This window comes from Leptonychotes weddellii, chromosome X, assembly GCF_054177405.1.
Source record: "Leptonychotes weddellii isolate Sample4059 chromosome X, ASM5417740v2, whole genome shotgun sequence".
Lineage (NCBI taxonomy): Eukaryota > Metazoa > Chordata > Mammalia > Carnivora > Phocidae > Leptonychotes > Leptonychotes weddellii.
The window spans coordinates 101970302-101991136 of NC_138385.1; the positions used below are offsets into that span (position 1 = coordinate 101970302).

At 47.3% G+C, this 20835-nt stretch overlaps 1 protein-coding gene across 1 annotated transcript in view; it reads left to right on the plus strand.

The window, feature by feature from the left end:
* The window catches only part of ANOS1 (anosmin 1), a 170837-nt gene extending 150498 nt beyond the window's left edge, over positions 1 to 20339 (plus strand). The window contains exons 9-13 of the mRNA XM_081809213.1: positions 13178 to 13272; positions 15913 to 16084; positions 16894 to 17114; positions 18720 to 18861; positions 19900 to 20339. Of these exons, the coding sequence (XP_081665339.1) occupies positions 13178 to 13272; positions 15913 to 16084; positions 16894 to 17114; positions 18720 to 18861; positions 19900 to 19958 (689 nt within the window). The 3' untranslated portion in view covers positions 19959 to 20339. The remainder of the gene's footprint in view (positions 1 to 13177; positions 13273 to 15912; positions 16085 to 16893; positions 17115 to 18719; positions 18862 to 19899) is intronic.
* The last annotated feature ends 496 nt before the right edge of the window (positions 20340 to 20835 follow it).

A 20835-nucleotide genomic window follows, 5' to 3' on the forward strand; every position in this document is an offset into this window, starting at 1 on the left:
CCTTCTGTGTCTTTAGTTTAAATCTAATTTGTCTGATATAAGAATTGCTACCTCAGCTTTCCTTTGAGGTCCGTTGGCATTGGAAGATGGATCTCCATCCTTTCACTTTCAGTCTGGATGTATCTTTAGGTTCAAAATGAGTCTCTTGTAGACAGCATATGGATGGGTCCTGTCTTTTTATCCAATCTACAACCCTGTGCCATTTTATGGGAGCATTTAGGCCGTTCATGTTGAAGAGTGATTATTGAAAGATATGTATTTATTGTCATCATGTTGCCGTGAAAACCTTGTTTTTATAGATTCTCTCTGTAAATTTCTGTTCTATATCACTCTTGGGGTCTTTCTCCTTTTATAGAACCCCCTTTAATATTTCTTGCAGGGCCGGCTTAGTGGTCACATATTCTTTCAGTTTCTGCCCAGGGTCTTGGAAGCTCTGCATCTCTCCATCCATTGTAAGTGACAGCCTTGCCGGATAAAGTAGTTTTGGCTGCATGTTCTTCTCGTTTAGTACCCTGAATATGTCCTGCCAGGCCTTTCTGGCTTGCCAGGTCTCTGTGGACAGGTCTGACATTATTCTGATGTTCCTCCTTCTGTACATAAGTAATCTCTTCAGTTTTATTATCTAACTTTGGCTGTCATATATATACAGCTTCTCTTTATGCCTGGATGGCAAATCTGACTATATTGTTATATTCCCTTGTTCATTACAGTATTTCATATGATGATCCTTTCCCATTTTTCCATGAAAGCAATTGTGTAGCTCGTACATAATGAGAATGTTATATTTTCTTTTCCACACTTTTGACATTTTCCTTCTCTCCCTTGCTTTAACACTAGCTGCGACATTCAGTACAGGGTGGAGTAGGGGTGATTATTGCAGACGTGATGTTTATTTTTTTATTTTTGACTCCTTCATTTCTGTTTATTCAAAGTAGAGATTAAACAGAAGCACCGCTTTCTTTCCTTCTTCTTGGTTACTTGGTTGATGATTTACTAGTAATTCTGAGTAATTATATGGAAACAAGTTAACGGTACTGATCGCTGAGAAAAGTCACTGTACTAAACATCTGTAGGGAATTATTATACATAAAACATTGCATGCTTGTAAACTACTGTTTGAACCACGATAAAATAGAGTTTAAGTCTTTAAAATGAGACATATTTTGTTTAAAAGCCCAGGTGAACCACTCACCAACTGTGTAATGTCCCGCAAATCACTCACCACTCAGCACATCAGTTTCTCATGTATAAAATGGGAATAACAGTACTGCCCATCTCAGAGGGGCAGTGGGTGACATAATGGGATCTGTGTGCTTGTGTGTATGACTACAAGCGTGTGCAATACATAATGGATTTTATATGCAAATTTCTGCACTATTTTTCCCAGCTTTATGGAGATAGAATTGACCCAGAACATTGTGCGTATCGAAGGTACACTATGTGATGATTTGATGTACATTTCTACCGTGATATGATTTGCACAATAAGGTTATTGAGCACCTTAACCCCAGGCATGATGTCTAATTGTAAGGTTTCTGCAGATACCCTTTACCAGATGAATAAAATCCCCTACTGCTCTTTTTTCTTTTTTTTTTTTTTAAAGATTTTATTAATTTTAGAGAGAGAGAAAAAGAGAGACAGAGAGAGTGTGCACGAGCAGGGGGAGGGGTAGAGGGAGAGGAAGAAGCAGACTCCCCGCCGAGCAGGGAGCCCAGCGTGGGGCTTGATCCCAGGACCCTGAGATCATGACCTGAGTGGAAGGCAGATGCTGAACCAACTGAGTTGGCGCCCCATCCCCTACTGCTCTTATCTTCAATGTTTTTTTTTTTTTTATCATGGATGCATATTGATTTTTATCAAATATTCTTCCTGAAAGTAATGACAAGATCAGTGACTTTTTCTCCTTTCTTCTATTAACATGATGAACTAAAGAGATAATGATAGACTACCTCATAGGTTTGTTGTGGGGATTAAATGAGAGTATACATACCGAATGCTTGGGGACAGTGCCCAGCACAAAGTAATCACCCCATAAATGTCAGGGTTCTTACGGGGTTTCCCATAGGTGGAGCCCTGGAGTGGCCCAAGGGCAGAGGGGAGACAGGACTTCAGGAAGGAGAGTGAGCGCCTCTGAGCTAGAGGCTTCTTGTGGTTTTAGGACCAACTCTGTTTTCCTCCTCTGCAGACAACAAAGTATGATACTTTCACAAAGGTTCTAGATTGAATTTGCAGTCCAAATGCGATTAATTCTAAGCATTCAATTTGGCAGATGAAATGGGATCAACCATCACTGCATCTGTCAGCAGCAGGAAATGGTCAGTATTCCCATACAGTAATGACTGGAGTGCATGACAGCCACGGAGTTGTTTTTCTCAAAGATTGTGCGTGTGTGTGTGCACATGTGGTGTGTGCGCATGGTGTGTGTGTGTGGTTGTGTGTACGTACATGCACCGTATCTACACATTCCTTTCTGTACATATCCCTGGAGCTCAGGATTTAGTTGTGTGGTCAGAATGCGGATTGAACTGGAAGCATGGTGCAGAGAGGTAGTGACTTCGCTGTTGGGAGTCTGTGCATGGAGGTTGATTTCCACCAGATCACATGGCCACTTAGGGACCAAGAACAAGTCATGCTCTAACTAGAGTTTTGTCTTTTTTCCAGAAAAGCCCTTTGCCTTAAAATATATCCATCCCATTTCCCTTTTGATTTTAAATTTGAAAGCCAAATTAACATCTAAAACTCAGTGGAGCGTCCCTGTGCCAGAGCCCTCCGTAGGAGGAGACTGTGGAAACTTTGGGTGCTCATCAAGGTGCAGAGCATGTGGTCCAAACTCATCCCACGTGTGTCTCCTTCCAGAAGCCCGTTAGGCAGACACCATGGGACCTACAGAATCCCAAACCAGAGTTCCCCCAGACATTGATGAAGCATGTGCTCTTCATAACTATCACAAGTGTAGGAAACGAGACGCCTTTTAAGTCAACACACAGTCCTGCTCTTCTACGAATTCTGTGTAGAATGTGAATATGAGATCTTTCTCTGTCCTGGAAAAGGACATTCTGGCTGGTTTTTCTGGACTCTCTGACTCTGTAAAATCATGGGTTGTGTGCACCATATGCAACTCGATAGACAGACCTATCTCAAGTGGTTTTAAAGTCTGACACAAGTACCTAAATTGAATATTCTTGAATCGTAACTAATTTCCACCAGTGGATACACTGAGTTGAAAACCTCAAAAAAACTGAATGCTTGTGACAAATCAGAGTAGATGAGAATCTTGTTCACTAATCGAGACAAAATTATAAGTAGAAATTGGTTTCTAGATATCTGTCACATTTCCTAAAAGTGAGGGTGGCCAGCATGTTGGTTTTGGACTTGGAGCTAGGAACTCAAAAGCACAAATCTGTTCACTTTCCCTGAAGTTTACCAAAGAGAGAGCTTCCATTTTTTTTTTTGTATTATTTATGATGACACAGCATATGATTTCGTAGGGAAATGACTCAAACATCATGTTAGCCCAACTGAGTGCCTACGGTAGCTGGGTTATAACAGTGAATGCTCTGGAAGGAAATAAATATCCTCAACAGTGAATTTGTAGTTCTAAAAGGAACAGTTCACTGAGCTACTTTTATTAGTTAGTAATTTTATTATTCTACAGACAACAGTTCGGTTTTACTGTGTGACAACAGAATCCACAATTGATTCTTTTAGGCTTTTTGGTTTAGACTTAATGTTTGCACTCCAAAAATATGAAAAAGAGAAAACATCCATACTTCTACTTTGAGTAGAAATGCCTTCTGCCTAGTAGATGTTAAAAATTTTTCTTTTACAAAATTGTACAAAGTCAGAAAGTCTGACGAAAGCATTTTTACGAATATAAAGAGAACAAGGCACTAGTTCGTGAAAGGATGTCATTCAGCTAATGTTGACTGAGCACCTACTACATACCAGGTGCTATTTCTGGTGTTGGAGATGCTGCAAAGAACAGAAATTCCTGCTCTGGGGAACTGGCATTTTCTGATGTGTTTCCAAGTGTTTGTGCCCGGCCTCCAGTGTTGTGACTTCCCATTCTTGGTGACGGTGGCTGTCCCATGGCACTCCAAGATGGCCTCTTTCTCAGAGCTCTGATTTCAGTCACCCCAGCACTCTTGATCATTAGACTTTTGGAATTTAGAGATTAACATTTAATTAAAAATTTCACAGCCTTGGAGCGCCTGGGTGGTGCAGTCAGTTGAGTGTCTGACTCTTGGTTTGGGGTCCGGTCATGATCTCAAGGTCCTGGGGTTGAGCCCCATGTTGGGCTCCACGCTCAGTGGGGAATCTGCTTGGGATTCTCTCTCCTACTCCTTCTGCCCCTTCTGCTTATGCTTGCTCACTCGCTCTCTGTCTCTCTCTCTAAAATAAATAAATCCTAAAAAAAATTTTTTTGCATCCTTTAATTTATGCCAGACACTGTGAGTTAAATATATTTTAGAAACAAATTAGATACATCTACTTTTTGAAGCACAGTTGAAGCACACTGAAAGTAAATTTCAATATTTAAAAATACTTCTCAAGTACTTTAGAATTTATTTGTGGAAGGAAGAACTTAATTTCAAGAACCAGAGCAACACAAGGCATTTGGCATAGAATTTTCACACGTATCCCCTTAGGAAACATTTGATTTGATGGTGTTTTTAATATTCTAGTTCTAGATTGGGTCCTGAAGTCATATCCTAAATACAAACTTGCAGGATTTTCATAACTGCCAGGATGAAACTAAAGACAGATATTTGTATAAATGAGTTACATGGATACAACTCAGCTAACATCACAGGCGTGAGTATTTTATGGTCTACATTTTGAAAAAATTCCAGTATAATTAACATGCAGTGGTCTGTACTTTTAGGTCTACAATTTAGTGATTCAACAATTCTTTAGGGGTGGATGTAACTTTTTTGAATTAGTTTTTATATTTTATTTTCATTCCAGTGCAGTTAACGTACAGTGTCTTATTAGCCTCTGATGCCAATACAGTGATCCAGCAATTCCATATATTACTCGGTGCTCATCATGATGAGTGTGCTCTTCATCCCTCTCACCTATTTTACCAACTGGGCCACCCCCTCCTCTGGTAACCACCAGTTGTCTAGAGTTAGGAGTCTGTTTCATGGTTTGTCCCTTTTTCCTGTTGCTTGTTTCTTTTGTTTCTTGAATCCCACATATGAGTGAAATCATACGGTATTTGTCTTTCTCTGACTTTCTCTGACTGATTTCACTTAGCATTATACTCTCTAGATCCATCGATGGTGTTACAAATGGCAAGATTTCATTCTTTTCTATGCCTGAAGAATATTCCATTGTGTGTGTGTGTGTACACACCACATCTTTATCCATCAACTGATGGACACTTGGGCTGCTTCCATAATTTGGCTGTTGTAAATAATGCTGCTATAAACATAGGGGTGCATATAGCTTTCTGAATTAGTGTTTTTGTATTTTGGGGTAAATACCCAGTAGCGGAATTACTGGATCATGTGGTAATTCTATTTTTAATTATTTGAGGAACTCCCATACTGTTTTCCAGAGTGGTTGCACCAGTTTGCATTCCCACCAACAGTGCATGAGAGTTCCTTTTTCACCACATCCTTGCCAACACTGGTTCCCTCTGTTTTTTTTATTTTAGCTATTCTGACAGGTGTGAGGTGGTATCCCATAGTTTTGATTTGCATTTCCCTGATGTTGAGCATCTTCTCATGTGTCTGTTGGCCATCTGTATGTCTTCTTTAGAGAAAGGTCCGTTCATTTGTTCTGCCTATTTTTTAATTGGGTTATTTGCGTTTTTGGTGTTGAGTTGTATCAGTTCTTTATATATTTTGGATACTAACCCTTTATTGGACATGTCATTTGTAAATATCTTCTCCCATTTAGTAGGCTGTCTTTTAGTTCTGTTGTTTCCTTCACTGTGCAGAAGGTTTTAATTTTGATGAAGTCCCAACAATTTATTTTTGCTTTTGTTTCCCTTGCCTCCGGAGATATATCTAGAAAAATGTTGCTAGGGCTGACGTCAGAGACATTACTGACTGTGCTCTCTTGGAGGATGTTTATGGTTTCAGGTCTCACATTTAGGTCTTTAATCCATTTTGAACTTATATTTGTTTATGATGTAAGAAAGTGGTCCAGTTTCATTCTTTTGTGTGTATCTGTTCAGTTCTCCCAAAACCATTTGTTGAAGAGACATTTTCCCATTGCATATTCTTGCCTCCTTGGTGAAAGATTAATGAACATATAATTATAGGTTTATTTCTGGGTTCTCTCCATTCTGTGCCACTGATCTACATGTCTGTTTTTATGGCACTACCATTCTGTTTTGATTACTACAGCTTTGTAGTGTATCTTGGTATCTGAGATCGTGATACCTCCAGTTTTGTTCTTCTCTTTCAAGATTGCTTTGGCTATTCAGAGTCTTCTGTAGTCCCATATAAATTTTAGGATTGTTTGTTCTAGCTGTGTGAAAATGCTCCTGGTATTTTGATTGCATTAAGTGTGTAGATTGCTTTGGGTAGTATGAGCATTTTAAGAATATTTGTTCCTCCAATCCAAGAGCATGGAATTTCCTTCCATCTGTTTGTGTCATCTACAGTTTCTTTCTTTCTTTCTTTCGAGTAGGCTCCATGCCCAACATGGGGCTTGACCCTACAATTCAAGAGTCACATGCTCTACCAACTGAGCCATCCAGGCTCTTCAGTTTCTCTCATCCATGTTTTATAGCTTTCAGAGTACAGGTCTTTTACTTCCTTGATTAAGTTTATTCCTAGGTACTTTATTATTTTTGGTGCAATTGTAAAGGACTGTTTTCTTAATTTCTCTGCTATGGTGGTATTAGTGTATAGAAATGCAACAGATTTCTGGATATTGGCTTCATATCCTGCAATTTTACTGAATTAATTGATCAGTTCTATTAGTTTTTTGGGGGGAATTTTAGGCTTATCTATATATAGTATTATGTCATCTGCAAATAGTGAAAGTTTTACCTTTTCCTTACCAATGTGGATGCATTTTATTTCTTTTTCTTCTCTGATTGCTGTGGCTTTGCCTTTCACTATTATTTTGAATAAAAGTGGTGAGAGTGGACATCCTTGTCTTATTTCTGACCTTAGGAGAAAAGCTCTCAGTTTTTCACCATTGAGTATAATGTTAGCTGTGTGTTTTTCATAGATGGCCTTTATTACGTTCAGATATGTTCCCTCTAAACCTACTTTGTTGAGGGTTATCATGAATGGATGTTGTACTTTGTCAAATGCTTTTTTTTTTTTTTTTTTTGCATCTCTTGAAATGATACGGTTTTTGTCCTTTTCCTTGTTGATATATCACATTGATTGGCTTGCAAATATCGAACCACCCTTGTGTCCCAGGAATAAATCCTACTTGATGGTGGAGAATGATTTTGTTAATGTATTGTTGGATTTGATTTGCTGATATTTTGCTGAGGACTTTTGCATCTATCTTCATCAAGGATATTGGCCTGTAGTTCCTTTTTTTTGTAGTATCTTTATCTGGTTTTGGTATCAGGGTAATGCTGGCATTATACAATGAATTTGGAAGTTTGCCTTCTATTTTTTGGAATAGTTTGAGAAGAATAGGTATTAACTCTTCTTTAAATGTTTGGTAGAATTTGCCTGTGAAGCTCTCTGGTCCTAGACTTGTGTTTGTTGGGAATTTTAAAATTATTATTATTATTGATTCAATTTCCTTTCTGATAATCAGTCTGTTCAAATTTTCTATTGCTTCCTGATTTAATTTTGGGAGGTATATGTTTCTAGGAACTTATCCATTTCTTATAGGTTGTCCAGTTTGTTGGCATATAATTGTTCATAATATTCTGTTAATCCTTTGTATCTGCGGTGTTGATTGTTATTTCTCCTCTTTCATTTCTGATTTTGTTTTTGTTTTTTAAGATTTTATTTATTTATTTGACAGAAAGAGAGAGAGCACGAGCGGGGAGGAAGGGGGAAGGGAGACACAGGCTCCCCGCTGAGCAGGGAGCCCAACACGGGGCTCGATCCCAGAACCCTGTTATCATGACCTGAGCCGAAGGCAGTCGCTTAACTGACTAAGCCACCCAGGCACCCCACGATTTTGTTTGAGTCCTCTTTCTTTCTTTTTCTTTCTTTTTTAATGAATCTGGCTAAAGGTGTATCAATTTTGTTGCTTTTTTCAAAGAACCAGCTCCTGGTTTCATTGATCTGTTGTTTTTGTTTGCTCACTTGCTTCTATTTCATTTATTTCTGCTCTAATCTTTATTATTTCCTTCCTTTTACTGGTTTGGGTTTTGTTTGTTCTTCTTGTTCCAGCTTCTTTAGGTGTAAGGTTAGTTTGAGATTTTTCTTGCTTCTTGAGGTAGGCCTGTATTGCTATAAGCTTCCGTCTTAGAACGGCTTTAATGCATTCCAAAGATTTTGAAGCATGTGTTTTCATTTTCATTTGTCTTCATGTATTTTTTGTTTCCTCTTTGATTTCATGGGTGATCCAATCATTATTTAGTAGCATGTTACGTAACCTCCATGTATTTGTGTTCTTTCTAGATTTTTTTTCTTGTGTTTGGTTGATTTCTAGTTTCATAGTGTTGTGGTTGGGAAGGATGCATAGTAGGATTCAGTGTTTTTGAATTTGTCGAGACTTGTTTTGTAGCCTAATATGTGATCTACTCTGGAGAATGTCCCATGTGCACTTAAAAAGAATGTGTGTTCTGCCGTTTGAGGATGGAATGTTATATCTGTTAGATCCATCTGGTCCAGTGTGTCACTCGAAGCCACTGTTTCCTTGTTGATTTTCTGCTTAGTTGACCTATCCACTGATGTAAGTGGGGTGTTATTTAAAGTCCCCTGCTATTATTCTATTATTATCAATTACTTCCTTTTTATTAACTGGTTTATGTATTTGTGTGCTCCCATATGGGTGCATAAATATTTACAATTGTTGTATCTTTGTTGAATTGTTCCCATTATGATTATGTAGTGTCCTTTGTCTTTTGTTACAGTCTTTGTTTTAAAGACTTCCTTATCACTTCCCTTTGTATGATAAATGTTTCTCCATCCCCTCACTTTCAATCTGCATGTGTCTTTAGGTCTGAAATGAGTCTCTTGCAGGCAGCACGTAGATGGGGCTTGCTTTTTTTATCCTGTGGATGATGGATGTCTTTTGATTGTTTAGTCCATTTACATTCAAAGTAATTTTTGATAGGTACATACTTACTGCCATTTGGTTACTTGTTTTACAGTTGTTTTTGCAGTTCTTTTTTCTTCTCTCGCCCTCTTTTCTGCGTCTCCTGCTCTTGAAAGCAGTGGCCTTATGAAGGGTTCTTGTGTCCTGCTGTGCAGTGTCTCGGTTCACCAGGGCCTGGCCCTTCAGAGGTGTGTCCTGTGTGTGTTGCATGTGCCCTACTCTTTTGGCTGAGCTGCATTTGCCTTCAGTCCAGTTGTCTGCAGTGGCTCTCCTTGCCTGTCTTGGGCAGGGACTGGTCCCTGTGCTGCTGATGGGCCAGTGTGGGGCCACGCTGGACTTGAGGTGGGTGAGACCTGGCATTTGCCAGAGCTGCAGCAGCTCCCAAGTATAGGGCACGCTCTCCGCGCTCCGCGTCGTCCTCTGAGAAGCGTGTGCTGGTGGGTCGGCCTGCAGTCAGCCCCGACGTGGGCCGCCAGCCCGTTGCTGGGGGCTGCAGTCAGACGGCATGTCGGCTCCCTCCCCCTCCCCAGGGCAGGTGTCACTTTGGGGGTGATGTTGGCACAGTGCCAGGCTTGTGGCACCATTTTCGATGGGCTCTGGCCAAAACGGTGCTGGAGGGGGTGGGTAGCTCCGGAGCATGTGGGGGCAGGGTGTGTGCCGTCAGCGAGGTTCCTGAGGGCCTCCTGTAGGGGTGGGCTTGCAGCTGAGCTCTGGTTTCGGGGCTGTGTTAGCAAGGGCGGTATTTGTGCTGCATGGGTCCACAGGTGTCTGTGTATCGAGGCGGGGGTGGGGGAGGGAAATGGTGCCTGCGCTCTTTTGTTCTTGGAGAAATTTCCCAAAGATCTTTGCCTCTGCAGCACCCATTTTGAGACTAGGAAACAAATCTCCCTGCTGTGTAGCCCGGGTGTTTTGCAAAGTGCTGCTTCTGTGCGGTCTCTTTAAGGCTGGGGACCCCGATTCCCCTCACCCTCCAGCTCTCCAGTCACACCTGCGAGTTTGAGAGTTCCAGGTGTTCGGCCCTACGGATGGAAGAATTTGTGGAATTATATCCCTCTGCTTTTCAGAGCCAGAGGCGACGGGGCTTTGTCTTCCCTGCGTGGGTGCCTCGGGAGGCTGGCGTGAGGCTCTCTTTCTAACCCCTCTCCATGCCCATGGAGTCCCTCTCTCCGGGGACACTCCTGCAGGTCGAATTCATTCCCAACCGTGTCTCCACCCTTCCTATACCCTCTTTGAAGTGGCCTCTTGTCTGCATGTAGCTGTGCAGTCTGTCCTGCCGGTCTTCAGGAGGTTTTCTGGGTTATGTATGCTGACACACTGCGGGGGGGGGCGTCTTGCTGTATCTGTGTGGTGATGTGAGCTTCGGATATTCCCACTCTGCCATCTTCCCTGCAAGTCCAGGAAAATGATACTGAACGCCATGGGGATGAATGACATTGTTCATAGAGGTGGGGTACACAGAGATGGGAGGGCCATGTACTTGGGCAAAGCAGCGTCTAGAGCTGGCGGGGGGCGGAGTCGAAGGGAGTGACCGCATGTCACTGGACGGAGTTGAAGGAGGTGACTGTGTGTCACCGGACAGAGTCAAAGTGGGTGACCGAGTGTCACCAGAGTCGAGGGGTTGACCACCCGTCACTGGATGCAGAAGGGGGTGACCGAGTGTCACTAGAGTCGAGGGGTTGACCACCCGTCACTGGATGCAGAAGGGGGTGACCGAGTGTCACCAGAGACGAGGGGTTGACCACCCGTCACTGGATGCAGAAGGGGGTGACCGAGTGTCACCAGAGTCGAGGGGTTGACCACCTGTCACTGGATGCAGAAGGGGGTGACCGAGTGTCACCAGATGGAGTAACAGGGGTAACCAAGTGTCACTGGATGGAGTAGCAGGGGTAACCGAGTGTCACTGGATGGAGTTGAAGGGGGTGACCAAGTGTCACCAGATGGAGTTGAGGGGGGTGACCAAATGTCACTCTCAGTGCCTCCTCTTAGGAAAACAGGACCATGTTTTAAAGAATGCGTAGGATTCTTAAGAGTCCCTAGAGTCCTCGGGTATCAACTGCATACCATATATCATTGTATTACAGCAAACTGGAATCAATCCCCTGAGCAGAGAATGTCAGCCCCAAAGCGGACAAGAGTCTGTTCCTATCTCATGGCGTTCTTACCTGCTTCCCTGTGGCCAGAACTCACCATCCAATATGGTAGCCATTAGCAACCTGTAGTTGTCTGAATGTAAACTGATTACAGTGAATTAAGAATCTGATTCCTCAATCGCACTAGCAATATTTCATCTGCTTTACAGGCAGGAGTGACTAGGGGCCACCACGTGTAGAATATTTTCAACGTCGTAGACAGTTGTTGGGCGGTGCTGGCCAGAGGACCTGCTCACAGTCATCTACACCGCCCACACCATCCACCAGGCATGCCCATGGCCATCTACACTGCCCACGCCAACTGCCAGGCCTGCTCATGGCCATCTACACCGCCCACGGTCATCTACACTGCCCACACCAACCACCAGGCCTCATCCCCATGTTCACTTGAAAGATCTCCTGGGGGTGCCTGGAGACAACTGGGGGCTCAGTTGGTCAAGCGTCTGCTTATGGCTCAGGCCATGATCTCAGGGTCCTGGGATGGAGCCCTGCTCAATGGGGAGTCTGCTTCTACCTCCCCACCCCCACTTGTGCTCTCTCATTCTCAAATACATAAAAAAAATTATTTTTTAAAAAAGGAAAGATCTCCAGGGGATAAGCCAGCCACTGTTGCACAATTGTAATGTTTGGCAATATACCACCTGCCCCCTTACGTTCCCTATTAATCTGTATGTAGCCAAATTGCCTTCTAGCCTAACGCAGATCCTGCTTATGTACATTGTTGTTTCTATAGCCCTGTTAGTTTTTAAGATCCAGGGGAACAGCTGTTTCTGCGTGGTTACTTCGGTCTATGCCTGGAAGAGCCCCACTTGAATGTGAGCCGATGCATTCACTCAGTGGCCCCATACTTGCGTATACCGTACAGTGCTTTCCCAATGCCTGCTGTGTAAATCTTAAAGCCTCCGGGAAGGGATTCCCCTTTTAAGTAAACACCGAGGGGGCCTGCTAGATAACCGCTCATCCTCTCGGATTCAGACTTCTTCTTTTCTCATTCCAAAGTGCTCAAAGCAAGCTCCTGCCGAACCACCCATGGCATCAAAGCGTCTTCCCATCAGCAAAGCTCCATCCAGCACTTGGTGGGAACATGGGGGATGAGATGTTAGTGGCAGAGCGGAGCCCTTTCACACCCTTGGATGCGCGGGTCGGCGAATAAACCTGACACTGGCCAGACCCCCCTTCCCACACTCGGCGAGGTGGTCCGCATCGTTTGTCTGAGGGCTGGCCCAGAGTCCAGCGCTGTGCAGGGAATACGCTGCCCGGCCCGGAGAGGACAGGCTTGCAGGGTCAGCATTCTGGCCTGCGCTCCCCTGCAAGTCAGGGTTCGGGGGGATCACACATGCGGCCTTGGTGCCAGGGCAGGGGCTGCTCCAGGCCTCGTGCGGCGGGAACGCTCCCGAGCGCGAGGGCGTGCATCCCGGCCTGAGGACAGGCTGTCGATTTTGCTCGGGTTGCACGCTTTCTCAGCTTTCGCCGCAAACTGTAGGACTCACGCTTGCAGTGATGACTCCCCGTTGCGGGAACGGACACTCCCCGGCCAAGGGCCATCCTCTCCTGTCGGGGTGCGCTCGGCCCAGAACCCGGAGCGGGGTTCCCCCCCAACACCTCGTTGCAGGCGTTCTGCCGTGACTTTCCTGCACTTTCTCGCACCGTACCCGGTTCCCTCCTAGAACGTCCTCCTGACGACGGCCAGAGTCCTGCAGCCCGGCCTGCGTCCTCCGTCCTGTTACCCGTGGAACCGCAGAGCGCCCCCTCCCGCCCCCTCCCGCTCCCAGAGCAGCGGCCCAGGTGCAGTGTGGCCCCAGCCTGTACTCTCTCTGGCCTTGCAGATCCCAGCGTCAGCCGATACCATGTGTGGTGGCTCCCGGAGGTCTGTGCTCACAACAGAAGCAGCGGCGTGGAGACCTTGTCCGGCATCACCCAGGTGAGCGGCGGCCCGCACACCGCCCACGTCTCGCTGCTCCCGGGCTCCACTGGGCCCATGCATAAGACACACGGGAAGGTGGGCCACCTGTATGACCCACCCAGAGCTCGCTCCCCGCGCGGGCTGCTGAGTAGTAACAACATACCCGGGAAAGCAGAACGCTCCTTCTGCGCACTCGTGCCTTCCTCCGCTCACAACCTTCCCCGGGAGCTCGGTCCCGTGTCCGCACGACGCAGCTCACAGGACTTCTGCAGAGATGAAAGACGCGCTTCCTAGGGAGCTCCCAGGTCAGAAATGCTTCCGAGTTGCTGTTGTGTCTCATCTTAGTTGGACGACAGGTTTGCATTATTTTCAGAATCTTGGCACCACGACGTAACGTTTTCTCTGCCGACTTCTATACGCCCCCAGCGACCCTTCAGCGCCTTGCTTGGGCATGTCCCTGACTAGCAGCTCCTTGTGCAGTGCATGCAACGTCTACCCGACTCACGGCACCGACACTTTCCTGACTGTTCATTCTGAAAGAACATTAACTCCTGGGGGATAGGAACTCTGGCAGTCCTACTCCATGTGTTCTTCCAAATAGTTAGGGCGAATGAGTGAATTACAGAGTAGCGGCAACAAAGAATGGTTAAGACGGCGGTGGCCTGTCCACGGTGGTGGTGCCAGTGAGGAGTCTATAATACAGCAGCTTTAAAACACCCAAAGGCACGGCCCCAGCTGTCTAATATGTTGGTCTGTGATCTGTAAGGAGAACGGTTTTCTTTTGAATATTTCCTAAAGCAACAAGTACAGTATTTTTAGAATCCTATGTGATCATGTAACTTTAAGATAGTAAAACAAGTCAGTGGGTTTGCAGAAATACAGTTTTTTACTGGATTTGACTTGTCCCAACGCATGCTCGCCAACGCTATTCCTTTTATTTTTCCCTAAGCTGCCTCCAAAGTTGGGGGCCTTCAGTAAAAAAAAAAGAAAGAAAAAGAAGCATTTTAAAAAAGGGAAACCTACTTGAAAACCAGAGGAAGAAACGAACAAAGCAGGGTTTATTAAATTGTTTGTGGGCAGGGGTGAGGCTTTTAGTGGTTTTACTTAGGCATGCCTTGCAATGGTAGGAAATCAGCCTTATTTTCAGGGGCCCAGCCAACCCTTGGCTTCTCATCTCTGCAAACTCTGAAGGTAAGAATAGGCTGAACCTGTACAATGTGTCCGGTAGAAATAAGAACCAAAAACCACTTTGCTAAGCGCTTAGACCTAGCCTATTTGCATTTGTAAACAGCTTTTAGACCCACTTATTTTGAAGTTAGGATGGAGCATCAGCTAACTCACGTCTTGCTACAGATGTCTGTGTTCCACGCCACATGAAAGCATTCTTGAAAGCTGCCAAGCGGTGTTCTTGGTGGCTCACGTGGGCTTGCAGTCTGTTCCCATGTAAAGCGTACATTCCCCCCTGCGGAGAAGCATTTCAGGCACCCAAGGGGACGCAGCAGGCCTGCGAGGCTCCCTACTCACTCTCTGGTATGCACGGTGCCCTGCTTTGGCTGCCTGCCTGCCTGTGACCTCTGGGGAGAGGGCCAGTGGCTCCCGGGTGCGCATCCTCCATGCGCATTTCCGCTCCATCCCGGCGCGCACCCCCCCATCCAGCATACATCCGCGGTGTGCATCCCCCCGCCATGCGCATCCCGCCCCCCCATCTCCCACTGCCGACTCCAGCGACTGGCGGAATGGGCGGAGCCTCAGCTTGTACCCGTACCGCGCTCCGCGGCCTGTGCTTCCCCCCTGACGCACGCTGCTGTCTGGCGGGGACTCCAACCTGCACCCAGACCGCCCCGGACGGAGGCCCCGTCTGCGTCCTTTACACGAGGGCATCAGGCTCTGACACACCGGCCAGACCGGAGAAGCAGAGCAGGCAGATGTAAAGGAAACAGACTTGCCCACTTAGGACAGCCCCAGAGTCATGTTTCCACGTTCGCGCGCAGTTCTGCTCTCAGCCTCCTCCTCGTTCCGCCCGCGCGCGTGACCACACCGGTGTGGCCCGAAGCAAGAACAGCCCTCCAAGAAGGGGAAAGAATATATTGCCGAGCACGGTCTTCAGTTTTCAAAAGGCAGACTTACACAGGGGTCTCCGAGAAGCCCGAGTTCCCTTTTTTCTCGTGTTTTATTTTTTTTTATTATTATTATTATTTTTTAAGATTTTATTTATTTATTTGAGAGAGAGAGAATGAGAGAGAGCGAGTACATGAGAGGGGGGAGGGTCAGAGGGAGAAGCAGACTCCCTGCCGAGCAGGGAGCCCGATGCGGGACTCGATCCAGGGACTCCAGGATCATGACCTGAGCCGAAGGCAGTCGCTTAACCAACTGAGCCACCCAGGCGCCCCTTTTCTCGTGTTTTAAAAGCAGATTTGTGCTTACACTTGGGTGGCACCTTCGCGGCCGGCATCCGGAAGCGCGGGGGGAGGGGGAGGCTCCCGGTGGTCGTTCCTCACAACATGCACCGTGTGTCCTTTGCGCTTTTTATAAAAGCCACAGTGCACACAGTGCATATATAGGAAAATACCCTTGTGGCACGAGGATTCCATCTCCTGCCAGTTTTTTTTTATCCCTAATGAGACTTATTGCTAGCATATTCTCGTTCTCTTGCTCTAGGACAATTACATAATTCTTCAAGATCTGTCGTTTTCCTGCAAATACAAGGTGACCGTCCAGCCGGCCCGGCCCGCGGGCCGCTTGAAGGCAGAGACCGTTTTCTTTACGACGCCTCCGTGCTCAGCCCTGAAGGGGAAAAGCTACAAGCACGTTCGCTGCCCGGGCGAGGCAGGTACGTTCACCCCAACTTCCAAGTGCGCGTCTAGGGTGTTGGCGACACGGGGAAAACGTGTCCAAACGGACTTGGCGAGGCCGGAGAAGCTTAAAGTAGCCCTCCTTCCAAACGGCGGTCGGATGGCCAGTTGGGGCAGCGATGTGCGTGCGGCTGTAGGCGTTACCGCAGTGGAAGCACGTCCTCTGCTCGCAGCATTCCCCCCTGCGAAACGAAGCAAAGGTTTACACAGCGCTCGTGCCTCGGCGCAGTCTGCACATTATTTCATTTTTATCCCGGCCCTTTGCCAGGCGAGCCGCCTTCATGCACTTCGCACAACAGTGCCGCAGACCCCGTGTCCGCACCCATCCCCCTCCTGGCCGAGGCCCCTGTGCGGCAGCGGGACGACTACCCAGGACTCGGTCCGCGCGGCCCCCTGAGCTCCTCCGAGTGGCTGAGTGCGACGGCCGATCACTTCACTGTCCGCCCTTGGTGTGGTGGTCATGTCTGCTCTCGGAGCAGCCGCTGGGTCTTGCCACGCTGCAGAATTCCCTCTCCGTCTTCCACCCCCAAAGCAGGGTCCTGAAAAGAATCCCCAAAGCACCCCAAAGTTGCAGGGACAAGAGAGACTCTGGCTCACTGCTCACTGACCATCCCCGTAGGGCAAAGAGGTGGTTTCTGGGAGCCGTGCGTGGAGACCGAGCTCAGCCTGCCTGTGCCATCCCCACCCCCCAGCGGCCGCCCGGAGTGCCCACGATGCGTGCAGACAGGCCCCATTTCCACTCCTTGTCCAGCAGCCTCAGCAGGTGCTTCTGTCCACCTTGCTCCAGGTCACGTGCCGGCCAAAGTGCTCGCCAAGCCCGAGAACCTCTCTGCCTCGTTCGTCGTCCAAGATGTGAACATCACGGCCCACTTCTCCTGGAAGATGGCCAAGGCCAACCTCTACCAGCCCATGACGGGCTTTCAAGTGACCTGGGCTGAGGTCACGACCGAGAGCAGACAGAACAGCTTACCCAACAGCATCATCTCTCGCTCCCAGATTCTGCCTTCGGTAGGTGCCGGCTCAGCTCCTCGGTGCGCGCGGCTGTCCCCATTGCGCACGGCCGCCTGCTGCGGGAGGGGGGCCCTTCCGCCAGGCTGCGTGCTAACTAACTACTGAGCCTTCCTGGGGCAGTTTCTCCTTCTGCATGTAGGAGTTTGCAGGGATTAATGATGCATCACAAGCTGAGCAGCGTACACGGTCAGCTCGATAAACCCTGATTCTCCAGCAGCCTCTATCCTGTCTTGCATGCAAGTGATTTCACAGTTTGTTTGTTAACCCCGTGTCCCTCTGGTCCAAGTGAACGTGCCCTGTTTGAAGTGTTAAATTGGGGGAAAAATAGCTAAAAGAAGCTTGTTGTTTCTCTCCTTTTTCCCCATTCAAATTTGGCTAGAGCCCATAATGAGTTGGCCTGTCTTCCAGGCCACTTAATTCCTTCGCTTGAAAAAAAAAAACCATGTGTGGGCTTTTACCCTCTCTAAAAATGCCCTTAGGATATCCAACCCTGGCTCTAAAAAGAAAGCAAGAGAGAAAGAAAGAAAAAAACCCTAAGTCCGGAAGGAAAAATTCCTTGGAATTAGAAAGCAGTTATTCTATGAATGTATTAGGTTTTATTGAATTTTGAGAAGAATGTGTTGGCATAAAAATAAACATTTTCAGTTATGGGCATTGACAGATACTGTGTTTTAAGGGAAACAGTTGGCTCGTTTCACTGAAATCTGGATTATCAAGAATTTCACATCACAAGATGTGCAGATGAAAACTTTAAACCATGGGAAAGTCCTAGGTTAGGGAGTAAAAAATGAAATCCCAAGGGTGAGCCTGAGAACTGGCACCTCGGCATAGTCTTACTCTGCCAAGTGTCTGGGGCTGCCCAGACGGGGCGCGGAGGGGGAGAGGACGCGGCAGGGGGCTCCCGCGGAGTACGGGCAGCCACTGCTTCTGCTGCCCTCCTGCGCTCACCCCTGCCGCTCTGCGTGCGCTCTCGCTTGGCCGTGCACGCAGCCCTATCGCTCTCCGCTCACCCCTGCCGCTTTCCGCGCGCTCATGCCTGCCGTGCACGCACCCCTGCCACTCTGCGTGCTTGCCCCTGCCGCGCACGCACCCCTGCCACTTTCCACGCACTCATGCCTGCCGCACATGCACCCCTGCCGCTCTCCGCGTGTTGGCCCCTGCCGTGCATGCACCCCTGCCGCTCTCCCGCGCTCACCCCTGCCACGCACGCACCCCTGCCGCTCTCTGCGCGCTCCTGCCTGCTGTGCGCGCACCCCTTCCCCCTCCGCACGCTCGCTCCTGCCATGCACTCCTGCGGCTCTCCGCGCGCTCCCGCCTGCCGTGCACGCACCCCTGCCGCTCTCCCGCGCTCCCCCACGCTCCCCCCTGCCGTGCACACACCCCTGCCGCTCTCCCGCGCTCCCCCGCGCTCCCCCCTGCCGTGCACACACCCCTGCCGCTCTCCGCGCGCTCCCACCTGCTGTGCACGCACCCCTCCCGCTCTCCGCGTGCACTCACACCTGCTCTCTGCCGGGGAGGAGCCGCTCAGAGGACGCGTGCCCCCTGTGCCTGTCCTTTTTGAAAGGTCACTGACGCGCATCTCCTTTTGTGTGGCTCCCCCAGGACCATTACGTCCTCACGGTGCCCAACCTGAGGCCGTCCACGCTGTACCGACTGGAAGTGCAGGTGCTGACCGCGGGAGGCGAAGGGCCGGCCACCATCAAAACCTTCTGGACGCCCGACCTCACGCTGCCCTCAGCGGACAGTGAGTGTGGGACACACAGGCAGCAGTCCGCGTGAAACACTAAGTTTATCACCGAGCCCTGTGCCCCGAGGAGTTCTCTGGGTCTGAAATTCGTCCTCCCCGCGAGTATCTGCGGACCGGATTGTATTCCAGCCGCGTCAGCATGAGTGCGCGGTGGCCGCTTAAATGCCCCCTGCCGGCCTCGCTTTCCTTCCCATCCTTGCTTTGGTTTTCCACACGTATCATGCTTTCCCCGTGTCTTTTACACCATAAATACATACGAGGGGGAAAAAAAAATCTGTAAGTTCCTATCAGTCTGAAATTATTTTAAAAATTAAGATTTTCAAATATGATGATATAGGAAATAGTTTGCTAAGGATTATTTTCTTATTACACACATTTTGCTGTAATACACTATATGAATTTGCTTCATAATATGACCCAAATCAATCTACTGGATTTACTGCTAAGTCAACTACAGTTTTTTGTTTTTTGTTTTGTTGTTTTAAATGTCACGCACTGTTTCTAAACAGTCAGGCCCTTGCTGATTTTTAAATTATGTGCTTCATCTTTTTCCAGCTTACACGTATAAAGCAGTGCCTAAAGGTTTGTGTGTTGATAAGAAAATGGAGAAGTAATCCTGGTTTTACCTTTACAGTTGTAGAAGCACATTTGCCCCCATCAGTTTTCATGCCTAGAATTTAGACAGAGCTCAGGATGGGAGAGCGCCACGGCCCCTACCTTCGTCCGGGGTCAGTGCTTTCCTGATGCTCCTCCTTTGAAACTGCGTTTCGTATGTGTACTGAAGTGTTTACGCTCCCAGGGGAGAGGAATGCCTTGGCTTGCTTCTCTAACTGTATGAGCCAGGAAAGGAGCTTGTCCTAGTCCTGTGATTTTATGAACTTGAGGGAACGAAGGAGAGAAAAGAGGGGAGGGGGGTTCAGAGCAGGAAAGACATGGATGTAGGAGGGAGCACTCTGTGGGTCTGACCCTTTCACCGCCAGTCCCCGGCTTCCCATAGAGCAACATGACTGATACCTATGTCCTGTCCCCCCTCAGGACCCCATCTTAAACCTCGGCATCCTCATCATTACAAGCCTTCTCCAGAAAGATACTAAACAGCTCAATGTGTGAGAATCGAAGAACGAACAAGCTGGTTGAGCTTCACGGTGCAGACATGCTGCTATGAAGCCAGCAGGTGCCCTGCGTGACCTCCCTCTCCCATGTAACCTTGTGCTCTGGGTCCCTCTGCCCATCTCAACGCAGCTGGAAAGGAGTGACTCACAGCCGGTGGGGGTGGACACCCACTTCCCAGAATGGAGGCCCATCGAACCTGAAATCGGAATATCCACGAATGAACCTCTACTGAATAATTGCACAGATGAGATCTCCCTGGATTCGGAGCAGCAAATTCTCAGAACAAATCAATGTAACAAACACACAGTGCATACACATACTAAGCATAACATATATCAATAAAACATTTTTAAATTAAACAATTGCTTTGATTTGCAAAATCTAATAAGGTGATGCAGTTTGTAAGCCCTATGTATTCAAATCTTCTGAAAGATTTATATAATGTGTGATTTATTCTTAAACCTCAAATACATAGCAATTAAGTTCCATCTATGATTGTCCACACCTGCAGCCCCTGAGCCCCGTTCACACGAAGGCGAATGAGCATCTCGTGTGTGAGCTATGCTTTACGAAAGGCTCCCAAAGCAGGGAGCATTCAGCGAATCCGCTGCTATCCACAGTCTGCCTCGGAGAAATGAAAATGCTTTTCTGGGGATATGTTTTCATGCTTCATCCTATAAAATGAGAGACCTTTCCGATACGTTTTCTTATTTATATTTTCCTTTTTCCCTCCATGCAGAAAAGAGCTGCTGGTACACTTTGTTTTACCACTTCATGTATCTCAAAATTTACAGAGCCTTTTGCTTAAAGTGAGAATCCCAACTGTTGAATATTTTCCAATCTCTACTAAGATTTGCC